At 41.0% G+C, this 14,906-nt stretch overlaps 1 protein-coding gene across 8 annotated transcripts in view; it reads right to left on the bottom strand.

The window, feature by feature from the left end:
- Positions 1 to 14,906, bottom strand: part of ptprub (protein tyrosine phosphatase receptor type Ub) — a 341,711-nt gene that overhangs the window by 72,539 nt on the left and 254,266 nt on the right. For 5 of the 8 annotated variants that reach the window (XM_071384254.1, XM_071384256.1, XM_071384252.1 and 2 more), the window contains exons 15-18: positions 14,641 to 14,670; positions 14,313 to 14,470; positions 4,703 to 4,890; positions 605 to 728 (exon numbers count right to left, since the gene is read on the bottom strand). In XM_071384254.1, coding sequence (XP_071240355.1) covers positions 605 to 728; positions 4,703 to 4,890; positions 14,313 to 14,470; positions 14,641 to 14,670 — 500 coding nt within the window. The remainder of the gene's footprint in view (positions 1 to 604; positions 729 to 4,702; positions 4,891 to 14,312; positions 14,471 to 14,640; positions 14,671 to 14,906) is intronic. The other 3 variants (XM_071384260.1, XM_071384257.1, XM_071384259.1) reach the window with 1 other exon arrangement.

The raw sequence follows: 14,906 nt of genomic DNA, 5'->3' as shown, positions 1-14,906 counted from the left end.
CCACCAGCCATACTGCTTGTTTTGTGTGTGATTTCCTGTAAGACAGGAATGTCAGTGTTCTGCCATGGCCAGCGAAGAGCCCGGATCTCAATCCCATTGATCACTTCTGGGACCTGTTGGATCGGAGGGTGAGGATTAGGGCCATTCCCCCAGAAATGTCCGGGAACTTGCAGGTGGAAGAGTGGCCAGCAATAACTGGCAAATCGGGTGCAGTTCATGAGGTTGAGATGCACTGTGGTACTTAATGCAGCTGGTGGCCACACCAGATACTGACCGTTTGATTTTGACCCCCCCCCCTTTGTTCAGGGACACATTATTCAATTTCTGTTAGTCACACGTCTGTGGAACTTGTTCAGTTTATGTCTCAGTTGTTGAATCTGTTATGTTCATACAAATATTTACACGAGTTTGCTGAACATAAACACATTTGACAGTGAGAGGACGTTTCTTTTTTTGCTGAGAATATGCATTTTTAGATAAGGTTCTTCCACTAAGGTAAATATATATATATTTTACATGGAAAACCTGCCTAAAAGATCCCACATATCAATAATTACATGGCAAAAGAATAGAACACATATTTGTGATTGACAATATTGCTTACGGTGATCAGTGCTTTCGTCACAAGAGGGCTGGCATGTCCATGATGACTTACATCCCATCAACGTGTCATGCCTTCCTTTAGTTTTGTCCTTCTTTTTGGTGCAGTCCCAGCCATCAAAGAAGCTCTGTCGAGGTGTAGGGAAGTACATGTTAATGATACTATTACCAATACCACTCTTCCCCTATCGTGTCAAACATATTTACAATGCGTCTCTTCTAAACCATTATATCTGCAGTTGTCTGTTGTGTTTGAGTGACGTAAGGGGGAAATAGAAAATGAATGGGTAAAATTGCAGCAATATCTGTCAAGTAGTGAGCCAATGCATACATCGTGACGCTGTAGTGCAATTCAAAGACCATTCGGACTGAAAGGGAGTTCAAAAGCATCATAGATGACAAGTAGCTACCTGTTCACATTAACTGATCATGCAGAACGTGTGGAATAGCCTTTGCTACAGAGAGGAGGTGAGGGCCCTCAGGAATGTGGTGTCAGGAAAACAACCTCACACTCAACGTCATCAAAACAAAGGAGATGATCGTGGACTTCAGGAAAGAGCAGAGGGGGCACCCCCCTATCCACATCGACGGGACAGTAGTGGAGAAGGTGCAACGTTTTAAGTTCCTCGGAGTACACATCACGGACAAACTGAAATGGTCCACACACACAGACAGCGTGGTGAAGAAGGCGCAACAGCGCCTCTTCAACCTCCGGAGGCTGAAGAAATTTGGCTTGTCACCAAAAACTTTTACAGATGCACAATCGAGAGCATCCTGTTGGGCTGTATCACCGCCTGGTACGGCAACTGCTCTGCCCACAACCGCAAGGCCCTCCAGAGGGTAATGCGGTCTGCACAGCGCATCACCGGGGGCGAACTACCTGCCCTCCAGGACACCTACAGCACCCGATATCACAGGAAGGCCAAAAATATCATCAGGAACAACAACTACCCGAGCCACTGCCTGTTCACCCCGCTATCATCAAGAAGGCGAGGTCAGTACAGGTGCAACAAAGCCAGGAAGGAGAGACTGAAAAACAGATTCCATCTCAAGGCCATCAGACTGTTAAACAGCCATCACTAACATTGAGTGGCTGCTGCCAACATACTGACTCAAATCTCTAGCCACTTTAATAATTAAAAATTGGATGTAATAAATGTATCACTCGTCACTTTAAACAATCCCACTTGATATAATGTTTACATACCCTACATTACTCATCTCATATGTATATACTGTACTCTATACCATCTACTGCATCCTGCCTATGCTGTTCGGCCATCGCTCATCCATATATTTATGAACATATTCTTATTCATTCCTTTACACTTGTGTGTATAAGGCAGTTGTTGTGAAATTGTTAGATTACTTGTTAGATATTACTGCATGATCGGAACTAGAAGCACAAGCATTTCGCTACACTCGCATTAACATCTGCTAACCATATGTATGTGACCAATACAATACAATTTGATCTCTCTGTGTGTGAACATGAAGCTCTCTAGTGAATCCCATACACTCTGTTCCAACACGCTCCTCCCATCAACATGCTTCACTATCGCCATCCCATGACAGTCCTGACTCAAGGACAACCCCAGCAGTGGGATCTAGCTCTTATATGCTCTCATCAGCCAAACTACTCGTCTCCCCTAGTGTGTGGGGCCAAGTCCCCCCCCCCACCACACACACACACACCTGTGGTTGTTCAGCCACCAGAGGGGACTGTGGGTGAATCCAAGTCTGCATGCTGAGCAGGGGATTACAACCCCACTACTCCCCACAGAGAGAGAGTAACCACCCAAACCCTGCCTAGGATTACACCAACCCCCCCACTTTCCCCAATATAGACTTGGAGAGTGAGGCCCATGGATCGGGGGGGGGGGGGGGGGGGGGGTTGCAGGGAGGGGTTAATTGGTTCTGAGGATCACACAAAAAATGAAGAGTAAAACTCGGATGAAAGACAAAGACGAGACACAGTGAGGAACAGTCTGAGCCGTTACATAACTGTGTCATGAATAATTTTGCTGCAGTGGTTTCAAATTACCGCTGTCTTTTTTTCCTCCCCCAGTGCAATAGTACTATGTCAACCGTCCCACCGGTGTTGACTACGTTCCTTTTTCCGTATCGTAATGACAGTGTAAGTCAACATCCTGAGGACATAACTGAAAAACTGGCTCAACTCTTGGCTGTGATCTGTGAAAACACCTCTTGTGTTTACTTCATTCCACACACAAACCTTCTCTATTGTATCTAGACATACAATCAATAGATCGATTATGCCTTTCAAGCTTTGCCTCAAGGTGATGCCCTGTACAACATAGTGAATGCCTTAGTTCTCTATATCTACCTGCAAGTGACTGCAGTGGTCCACCCACAGCTCAGACATGCCAGTCCCTTACAACGCACTGCAGAGAGCTGATCAATATCTCTGAATGTCCTACATTGGCATTCCACTGGGAAATAAAGTCTAGGCGTTCAGGAGAGCACGATAGTCCTCATTGTTTTCAATTGTAATGGAGAGAGACATAGATAGAGAAAATACAGGGAGCTGAATATAGATTTTTGTAGTGGAGAGTGTTTTGCCTGTGGGGGACAGTTTAATGAGTCTACAAGCGGAGTTCCAGAAGGGCAAGCATGTAGCCAGGGAGAAATTGGGGAGTGAGATCTTTTCTATCTTTTTCCTTGACATGTGACAGGGAAACCACAGGCAACAGACAGGGATGGAGCTCACCCCAGAGTCTGCTCTTGACTAGAGAAGTATCCCACCGGGGACAAATGTTTCAGGGCTGTGTGCCCTCCAAAATGTGGCCCGACGCATCCAGACAGCCATGGAAATCAGCCATTACAGAGGTACTGGAATACTAAGTGGGTTCAGTTCTGCTTCTCTCCCAGAACAAAAACATTTCCCTCTCTACCTACGGTAAAGTACAGACTCAGTTCCAGTCTGAATGTCGAGAGATTTAATTTAATTGTATTTATTTAACTAGTCAGTTCAGAACAAATTCTTATTTACAATGACGGCCTACCCAGGCCAAACCCTCCCCTAACCCTCCCCTAACCAGGACGATGCTGAGCAAATTGTGCACCGCCCTATGGGACTCCCGATCACGGCTGGTTGTGATACAGCCCAGGATCAAAACAAGGTCTGTAGTGACGCCTCTAGCACTGTGATGCAGTGCCTTAGACCGCTGCGCCACTTGGGAGCCCTCAGGAGATAAGTGAACCAAGCGAGACTCTCCTTAACACACTCCCTGATGCATAAAGAAGTTTGGAACAGAGCCTATAAGTCCCCCAAGGCTTCTCTCCTTAATTGTAGGCAATGATTTCACAAAATGTCTCCCTCGTGGTGCCGTGCACCACTTAAGAACACTTTCAACTTGGTGGCATCCTATACATTTTTTTTTTTTTTACATTTTAAGTCATTTAGCAGACGCTCTTATCCAGAGCGACTTACAAATTGGAAAGTTCATACATATTCATCCTGGTCCCCCCGTGGGGAATGAACCCACAACCCTGGCGTTGCAAGCGCCATGCTCTACCAACTGAGCCACACGGGACATCACACACCACAGCCCAAAAACCTCTATTTAGAATTCTCCTCCAACCAGAGTACAGAGGATCATCTTTTATCAGTGTGGTACTGGAGGACAGCCAGGGGTTGGGAGCCACCGAGCCCCCGATGCTGAGGCAATTGGCGGTCACTGGGCTGGGGAACAAAGGGCCTCCTGGTCTGGAGAACACCTGGGGATTAGGGGGCTTCATCAGCTACACTGCATCAGCAACTCTGACAGAGGGGCTATTTGAGGTCCAGACAATGATGATTTAATAGCCTCACAGTCAACTTGGTCCAAGAAGTGTCTTTTAACCCTGATCATACATTTCTGCAGTCTGTAAGAACTGGGATGTGAGTGATAACTTCACACAATCTGAATCTAAATTATGACTATTTCTACATTTTAAACCCCTAAACATGACTAAACGTGTATTTTCTCACACCTTCCCCAGCAATACACCCTTATACCATACCATACAAACACACATCAGCCACAACCATGCACATCAGCCACAACCATGCACATCAGCCACAACCCATACTGCCTACCTCATACTCCTGTTTGAAGCCGTAGCCCTCGGCAGTTTTCATCTGGTTGATGTGTTGGAGAAGGTCGGCCACGCGCACAGCAGGGTGGAGCTGACCAGTGTGGTAGGGTGAGCCCTTACGCCCACACTGGCGTCGCGGCGAACCCCCCAGAAGACTACTGGACTCGTTCACTGAGCTACGCTGCTCACCTGTGAGAGGAGGACAAAGGAAGGGGGCACCATTAGGCATAAAGCTACACACAAAAGGTGGTATAGCCTGTTTTAGAGAAATGTAACGATCGAATATTGTAAGCGCTTTCATTGTCTGCTTATGTGCCCCCGTTATTTATCCTACGGTTCTGACTTGATGTACAGGGAGAATACTGTGAGAACGGCCCATGTCCTGAATTATGTCACTCTGTCAATTTCAAAAGTGCTGAACAAATAGGCCGCATATTAGGATACATACGTTTCAGCTTGCTCATGTCTTAATCAAAATTACAGCATGCCGCTTAACTGCTTATCGTCATATATGCCATTGCCATAATCTGTACATCTGCATTGTTATATTGCTTATATAGGTCTCTCATATTAGCATCTTATTAATACTTTTAGGCAATGTTAATTGCTTCTTACATTGTGTGTTATAATTAGTTAGGGTGATTTTCTCCACGAGGAGTGTGGTAAGTTACAGACCCAACAACATTATATTACAGTACCGCCTCCTTGCCAGTGACATTCTCTTTTGCTCAACAAAAAGTTCAGTAATAGACCAATGTAATTCCAGTTCATATTGCGAGGGTTGTTTTGTTTGCACAATGCGCTGTCAATGTGTCTGTATATTGTCTATAAAAGTGAATCCCCATGATTGTATTGTCCTTCCTTTTTAGACCACATAGGCCTAATAAAACACTTCAAATGGTGGACTAACAGCAGAGTCTGGGTCTCTCTCTCTCTCTCTCTCTCTCTGTGGTGACTTAAAGAAGAGTAAAGTTAAGGCCTCAACATCTTGCTGAATTCATCTGAACTAACATCTGATTTCTGTCGCTGTCCATTTCAAAATTGCTGAACGACCTCGGCCTACCTCGTCGCAGCTCGTTTTGCTTGCACTTGCTTGTACATAGAGCTAAGCGTTAATGATATAAGAACAAACATTGTGAATTTACTGAACATAAGTGTAATAATGTTTGAGTATTGTTCCAAAGGGAAAACTCATGTCGACATTCATTATTATTGAAAGAGAATGTGGTTCTTATCCAGTTACACAAACCAACAAGGAATCAATAGAAACCATATTTATTTAATCAAGTCAGCCATAAGCTCCACTCTCGGGACAGCTTTATGCGGACCCTAAACTTCTGTGGGCACCGTTTGTCAGTTATAGTGCATTAACTGCATTTAATGTATTGTTTAGAGAAAAAATGGGTTGTTTGACATGCTAAAATCGGCACTGCACAGGCTATAGGTATATAGAAAAATGAACGGTGTCAGATTGGACCCAGCTATTGTATGTATTATTTAAGTTGCTGACAGTAAAGTGAGACTGGTTTGTTATATAGGTTTGTTTGGGTAGTAATATTTGATTGAGATGACACCATCCAATCTCTCTTTGATTAACTATTAGGTACATCAGGGCCCAGTTGTATAAAACATCTTAAGTGTTTCCCTTAAGGGTTAACCTTAAGGAATACTTTTCCCTTACCTAATGGAATTGTTTAAGGGCGTTGCATAGAACCCGTCAAATATTTCCTTAGTTTGAAAGCATGTATGGCAGAAAGAGTATCTGGTTACCATGGAGACGACCGGATTCACTGCCTAAACTCAAAGGGATCGCTTTCATTTTGTGAGATAGCAAAATAAAACTTCTACAATCAAGACAGGATAACCAAATGGCTTCAGAAGGTAATAAACCACATTTCTTGTAGTTACTTTTTTCTCAACTTTTTTATATTACATTCTAGTACGTCAAGCTAGCTTGCAGAGTAGCTGGGTGATTCTGCAACTACGATCACTTCTCTGTCCTCAGGGTCAATTATGGGGATTTTTTATTATTATAAATAAATATAAATAAATTCTTTATATGTTAAGTTCACACTACAATCACCCCAGATTTTTTTAACACCTCTCTATCAAAGTATTTTAGCTACTTTCAGATGCATTTTTAACCCTCGATTTCACTGTTTTACCCTTGTCCCCGACGCAAACTTTTGAGTTTCTACTATGTTTTTCTATGAGAAAACATTAATAATTGCACATTATATAATGTTATCTAGTAGAGAAGGAGGTCAATTAAATAAAATCAATATTTATTGTGAGTATGCCCTTTATATTATTATTTACACAACATATACCTGTCCTTTGGTAGTGGTGTCATTTCCACCAATGAGGGCAAATTCCTCATTAATAAAGTTTTGTCAAGAGAATGTTAACTTAGTTACCATGGAAAAATATTGTGACACTGAAGGACATCGCTGCAGTGGATAGTTGTTCCAGATGTGATGTCCAGAAGTTGAAGCTAAATCTAGGAAAATATTGCTTGTGTAGAGAATATTTTTAATTGTCATTCATTTCCAAACATGCTATAATTTCTTTCATTTGTGGTAGAATTTTGAAAAAATATATATATTTTATGTATTTAGTGTAAACTATATGCTAGCCGTAATACTAGCCAAAGCATGCTAACCAGTCTGTCATTTTTTGCCCAAAACTGTAGAAGCGTCATTTCCATGACAGTCATTTCCATCACAAACTTAACAGTGGTGGAAATGACAGAACGTGGCAGAAATGACAAAAATATATTATGTTATTACTTTTGGTTTATTTAAATCATGGTTTAAATTAATTGAATCTAGAAAATTCTCCAAGGTGTGCACAAGTTGAAAAAAATTAAGTAGTATTGTTCTTTGCTTTAAAAAGATGCCACATAAAACAGCAGAGGTCACAGACAAAGAAACAAAATAAAAATAAATATCCTATACGATACCAGGAACATCTGCAAATAGACAGGGAGAGATACTGGAAGAAAATAGAGAAGGGAGAAGTGAAATCTATCTCTGAGTTTACAAAGCGAAAACAAAGAAGCAAGAGAAGGAAATGGAAATGCAACCAACGGAATAGAAGACAGATTTGAAAGAGAACAGTTGCAATGGAGACCTACCTATCAGGCAACACACCACCTCAGTCACCAGATGACTTGCAGCCAGAGCATGAGGCCAACATACCTGCCCCTAACTCACCTACCCCTAACTTACCTGCGCCTGATGCCCCTTCCTCATCATCTGCAACAGGAATGAGAAGTCGAATACTTGCTGTAAGCAAAAGGTTTGGAAGAGGTCGCTCAAAAACAGAGATCTTTGCATGACAAATGTCAAACTTGGTAAAATGTTACGGAAAGCTGAGAAATACAAAATAATGTATGATCAACTGATGAAGAAAATGGAGAGACAAGATTCCCCAAAGACAAAACAGGAAATGAAGGGAACTCCGAAGGATTTTATCGTTTCAAAATGCCATCATTGCAGAGTTAAAGCAAAAGTATCAACAACAAAAAATTGCAGCGCCAAGGACAAACAAATGGCTTCAAAAATGCTCAGAGGCAACATCCTGAGAAAGTATGGCCTGGTCAAAGGGCAAATGAAAACAGGCCAACAAGTCTTCAATACTCCAGGGAAAAAAAGTGTAACATAATTACAAAGCCACAGAAGAGAAAAATCACTAGATTCTATGAACGTGATGACGACAGTAGAGCAACAACAGAGAAAAAGGACACACTAACGAGGAACAAGAAGAAAATCAGCAGTGCTTCTTGAATGGCACAATTCAGAACCTTTAACAGAATTTTAAGAGGGAATATTCAGAGATGAAAATGTCCTATGAATTCTGCCGAAGACATCCTTTTGGGGTTGTCAAGCCAACAGTCCATGATAGGGACACATGCCTCTGAAAAACCCATGCCAACCTCCAACTCATGGCGGTAAAACTACAGCATCACAAAGGGTTCCGCTGCAGCAACATTGAGAACCTGAAGAAAGAGTGCATGTACAGAGTGCTCCCTTTGCCAAGCAAAATAGCTTCCATCTGCTGGTGAGCAGACACGGTGGTTTGAGTTGAAAAACAAAGCTGAAGAGAGAGAAGGAAAAACCAAGAGGGAAACTTGGAGAAGTTCACTGTACATTTGACAGTTAAAGACAAGGTATGTGGAACACTGCAGATTCTACTGGAGGACTTCTCCAAAGGATTGAAAGAGAAGTTGGGGGAAATACGTGTACACCATTCAACATCAATACTCCAAACTGAGAGAATTAAAAAAGAGAACCGAAAGAAAGAGGAGATCATCGTGCATATTGACTTTGCAAAGAACTACCTGTATAATTACACGAGTGAAATACAGGCAGTTCACTTTGGTGATTCTCACAAGCAGGTGAACCTCCACACCCGTGTTGGACATACCACAAATGATACAGTTTCCCTTTGCTCATTGAGCTCATCTATGCGAATGACCCCCCCTGCAATCTGGGCCCATATCTCAAAAACACTGGCCTACTTCCTTGAGCTCTGCTCATCAGCTACTTTTGGAAACATACTATGTCTTAAATTAATTAAAAGTTTAACAATGGTTGTTGTTCAAACTGTTTGTAATAAAATATTGTTTTCATACGTTTTTTTTTTTTTTTTACATAGATGTCATTTCCACCACACCCATATTTTTGGAGTAAATTAGAATATTATTTATAATTTACATTGATTGATTTGTTTTAGATAGGGAAATCATATGGTTGTTATCATAATCTCTCAAAAGGATTGGGTGGAAATATCTCATTTTTCATGATAAATAAAAAAAAATCCGTTTATACATTCAGGCATTGTGTTGAATTATTAATATTAGAAAAACTTTAATAAATCACTTAAAATATTATTCAATACAAATTAATGTACAAATGTGTTATACATACATTTTTGGATATTTCATTTTCAACTAAAATTGCCGTGATGGAAATGAAATTTGTCTATGGCGGTCTGAGAAAAATTACAAAAATATATACATTCCTGAATACTACGATCACAGCCATTATCAGATATTATTTCTAGACAAATCAAAGACAAGTAGAATAGTGGTAAAATGGTGTTTCAGTAAGTTTCATTTCTGAAAGCTTGCAGGGCCAAAGTGCCCGAAGTTGCAGAATCACCCAGCTAAAGATAACTGGCCAGCTAGCTTTCTAGCCATGGATTGTGCACCTTCCATTATTTAGTTCTAAGGAACTACAGTAGCTGATTGATGTTTTCCTTTTGTAACCAGAGCAGATGAAGACAACATTCACCACCACAAATGCTATTTACATCGATACTGAATGAAGCAGTTAAGGGACCTCATAGGCACCCTTAACTTTTTCACTTAATTTAAGGGGAAATTCACCTTAAATGTTTTTTTGCAACTGACTTAAAATTAAGGAAACTTTAAGGGAAAAGATAGGGGGAAATTAACTTAAGGTGTTTTACAGTGGTTGCGCCACCAAAAATGTTGTGATTATGCTGCGGTACTTAGAGGTAATTTGTGGTTTAGCACGGTACCCTGCGTCACTACTTCATTGCTCCAGACCAGCGCAAGGGGGAGCTAGAGCACTGATTATGCTTTTGGGTCCTACTGTGTCTCTAATTGACAATGAATGGGCGACATAAACCTAAATAGAAACTGATAATTGTGCTCAACTTCAGTATTACTTACTAAAACTGTTACACTAAGGTTTTTATTATTTTATTTTGTTAGGATAATTTTGCTCTTACTGTAGTACTGTAGGTCACTCCCAACTGGTCATGTTGTACAGCACCTGAGTGGTGCAATGGTCTAAGACTGTGTTGCAAGCTGTGTTGCTACAGATGCTGGTTCAATACCTGTGCTGCCCTCGACTGGGAGACCCATGAGATGACTGTAGGTTTTTCTCCCTCAATTAGAACAAGTAAAAATACATTTCTATTTAATCCTCAGGTACCCTAAAATGTAATTAAACTATAATATTTCACATGGAAAGAAGTATGTTCAATAGCAAAGCAAAATATTTCCAACTCTGACTCTCAGTACCAAAACTCAAAATTCTTCCTCGTTTGGGAAGAAACAAGCCTGAAACCTTGAACAAAGACTGGTGACATCTAGTGGAAGCCATAGGAATTGCAATCTGGGAGCTGGAATTGCATAGGACCCATAGCTTTCCATTGATAGAGCATGGGCTCTCAAAGCAAAAACATCTGGTTGGTTTTTATTTCGATTTTCTCTTACCATATCAACTGTGTTATAGTCTCATACATTATTTTAAAAATGTACAAACTTCAAAAGTGTTTTCTATCCAATGGTACCAATTATATGCATATCCTGGCTTCTGGGCCTGAGTAACAGGCAGTTTACTTTGGGCACGTCAGTCAGACAGGAAGTGGAGAAAAATAGACCCTAGCCTGAAGAAGAAACATAAATAAATAAATAATTCACAACAAAATGTATTTACAAATTAGTAACAATGTCTCACCCCATGTTCAAGAACAGCCTTTTTCCTCGCTCATTTTACGTTATTTGAAAAGAAAATCTTCAAAGTATTATTTTTTAAACAATTATTATTATTATATAAAAGCCCTTTGGATATTCTCACAGATATATTATTAACCCTGCTTTTAGCAGGACAATATATATTGGTCATAGCTCCTGCGTGGTGCACAATGGGATTGCCTTGCAGTTCTCCAGCTGTATCCACTGAAAGTTCGTGAGGTTCAAGGCACAAGGGCAGGGGGCACGGCATAGGTTGCAGAGCCGCACACAGAAGACACTTAGCTCCTGGAGGAGGAGGGAGGGGGGGTGGACCCCCACCCCGCCACACTTGGTAGCACAAAGCAACGCTTCAAGGGGCATTGCACTAATAATGGCGCTGACTAGGGAAACGTTCCCGCTGTTCTAGCAGGTAGCTGGACAATAGACTTGCCTAGATGGGAGGGTAGGGGGAGAATTCTATCGTCAAATGTATTTCTAAGTTAGGTTCTAAGTTAATGATAATACTTATGTAATACATCCGACCGTGATTGGGAGTCCCATAGGGCGGCGCACAATTGGCACAGCATTTCTCTCCCTCTAAAAACAGAAATAAATGTTTTGGCCTTGACAAATATTATTTTGTCCTTTATTCAGATTTAAAAATATATTTAAAAAAATTGAGATTGTAAACGAAATACCCTCCAAATTATCGTTATATATTATTAAGTTGATGGCACAGTCATGTAGCCGACACCTACATAAAGCTGAGTGACTCACTCATTCATGGGTTTGGATCAAAAGAAATAAGTACCAACATTCTTTCTGATAAGTCTTAAATAAATACATGTTTTGGTTATCCTGACCTGGACACCATGTACAGTATTATAAATAGCCCATTATAGGCTATTAGCAGGACAATATACCTTTACCAACACCTCTCTGTACTTTGATACTTTGTGGATGGGGCCTCCCCAGTGGCGCAGCTGTCTAAGTCACCGCATCGCAATGCAAAATGCGTTGCTACAGATACCCGTACCGGCCGCCACCGGGATACTCATGAGGTGGCTTTTGGTTTTAATTTAGAAACCTCCAATCCTCTATATGTAATTATTGGCTGAGAGTCACGTCATATATACTGTAGGACTACCGTAGGCGACATGAGTCTCACTAGTGTTGAGTAATGTTCTGTTAAAAGTGGTGTAGGTCTTATTTATTTAAAGAGCATATTGACGTTAGAAGCAATAGGATTTGAAGCATTAGCTTACAACTATTTTATCACAGTTTTGCACTGCTCTGAAACAAGCATGGGGACTGGTCTTGATAAATCAATGAGATTTATATTTTGACTGAATCTCCATTTGGGTATTGGTTAGACTACAATTATGGTGTAGAAATGTTATGCTCTTAGTGTAACCTTTATTTAACTATGCAACAAATTCTTATTTACAAGGACAGCCTACTCCTTCCTCCCTGTTGGGGAATTGAACCCCGGTCTCCCGCGTGCCTGCGCACGAGATGGGGATTCTTTAGCTAAATAGCCCAGTACTGTGTAGCCTACAGTACCTACAGCGCCATATTTTATGTTCCTTCCTAACGGAAACCCAGATGGTTTTTCTTTTTTCTTGGAATATAAACACCATAATATTAATCAAATGAATCCCTAACTCTAAAAGTAATTGGAAAGATAGATACAAATTATTTGTGACTTTGTGGTTACAATAAAGAATGTAAACAAGATGATGTGTTTTTATTTACAGTAGTGATGGACAGCTGGTGGCATTTTGAAAACAGGTTTTCAAACACTTGTAGCCCAATTAGCATAACACTAGACTATTTATAGCACGGCTAGTTTAGGTGTGAACATCTCTCTACCTGCAATGTATTCTATGCTTAAGTACTCTGAAGTGTTACATTTCTAACTCAAAACAGCAGTAGAGTATTTCTTCATCAACATCTTTATGCTTTCGTTAATAAAATAACTAGAAAGACATTCAAAATGCATTTGGTTATTTAAACTACATTTTAGTTGCACTTCCACCCTGCTCCACGACTACGGGTAAAACCTTGCTAAGATGATCAATGTATTTGTTGCATTGTAGTATCATCAATTTCTCTAGCAAAAACGTATTGATGGTCGCAAAAGTTTGGACACACCTACTCATTCCATGGTTTTTCTTAATTTTTACTATATTGTAGAACAATATGAAGACATCACAAATATGAAATAACACATATGGAATCAGTTAAGAACAAATTCTTACAAGGACAGCCAACTTCTTCCTCCCCGTCGAGGAATTGAACCCCGGTCTCCCGCGTTCCCGCGCATGACACAGGAATTCTTTAGCTAAATAGCCCAGCACTGTTATACAGCGCCATATTTCGCCAGATTCCATCCTAACGGAAACTTAGAAAGTTTTTCATTTCTCTTGGAATAGAAACACCATAATATTAATAAAATTAATTAAGCAACATTTCTTAAAATCAGTCTCATATACAATGTTCTTACAAAAAAGGTTTTAAATTCTCTCGTACAGCCACTATTGAAGGCTATCAAATGCTTCTCAAAGATACCCTTTGGTGGTCAAACTAGAATTAATGGTACTTAAATAACTTGCCATAGAATTTTGCGGCACCACGCAAGCTGTGCTCTAGTATGCTGCAACTTTTAAAGGACGAACCACTGTATGCAACTGAGCCCAGGACATGAAAACCAAGATTATTTCTTTCCTTTTCTGTTATGCGCCTTCATATTTCAAGATATCGAGATGAGAAGGAAGACGACTAGAATCACATATCATTTTCTTGCCTGAAGGTGTTCCACTTTACATCTGTTTGCAATTTTCTTTTTCTCGTCATCTTATTTTAGACTGTGGATCTGCTGCAGGGAGTATAGCCGCTTCTGAGGTATATGAAGCTTTTCTAAGACTAAATGGATGTTGTGGGAGGTATAAAGTTCACACACAATATTGTGGGAGCGTTTGATTAACATTTTGGGAAAAACTTTAGACCTCAGGTTTTCCACGAATGAATCATAGTTTGATTACAGGTGTCTTGTTATTATTTGAAAGCACATACTGCAGGTGTGTGTGTGTGCTTATGCCTGTGTATGCGTGTGTCTTACTGCGCGTGCTGCAGGTGTGTGCCATGCGTGCTGCAGAGAGGGCCATGCGCTCATCCTCCTGCAGGGTACTCTGGTCAGTGAAACTGCGCTCCATCGATCCCATGTGACTGTTCTCCTGACGGTACGTTATGGGTGTCTTATTTATGTTCACTGGCTTCCTACAAACACAGAGAGAGATAGAGGGAATGGGAGAGGAGAGGGCGAGAGGGGGATAGAGAGAGCAACAGTTTTATTTGGCCACAATCCCTTCATTGGCAGCCAGAGAGCACAAGCATGTGAATGAACGATTAGCAAAACAATGGAAAGGTAGGAGGGTGGCGTCACTTACGGATAGTAAGAGTAAGAGTAGTAGTCCCGTCTGGCGAGTGAGCGGGAGGGAGGGCAGAGAAAAGAGAAGAAAATGCAAGAAATGCCGGCCGAGGGATGGATTCATTAGAGTGAAAATGGCAAGGGTCTCTGTGTGACTCACGCATTTACCACACGGTGACAGGACCAAACCACAGCCAAAGCAGCTAGACCAGCCTCTAATTGAATATGTCACTGTTTTCCCCTTTAACGAGTAAACCATGTCACTTCCTGCCAGAGCAAATGTAG

This window comes from Salvelinus alpinus, chromosome 35 (assembly GCF_045679555.1).
Source record: "Salvelinus alpinus chromosome 35, SLU_Salpinus.1, whole genome shotgun sequence".
Taxonomy (NCBI): domain Eukaryota; kingdom Metazoa; phylum Chordata; class Actinopteri; order Salmoniformes; family Salmonidae; genus Salvelinus; species Salvelinus alpinus.
Note: the sequence above shows the minus strand (reverse complement) of the source record. Positions and strands in the feature narration are given on the sequence as shown.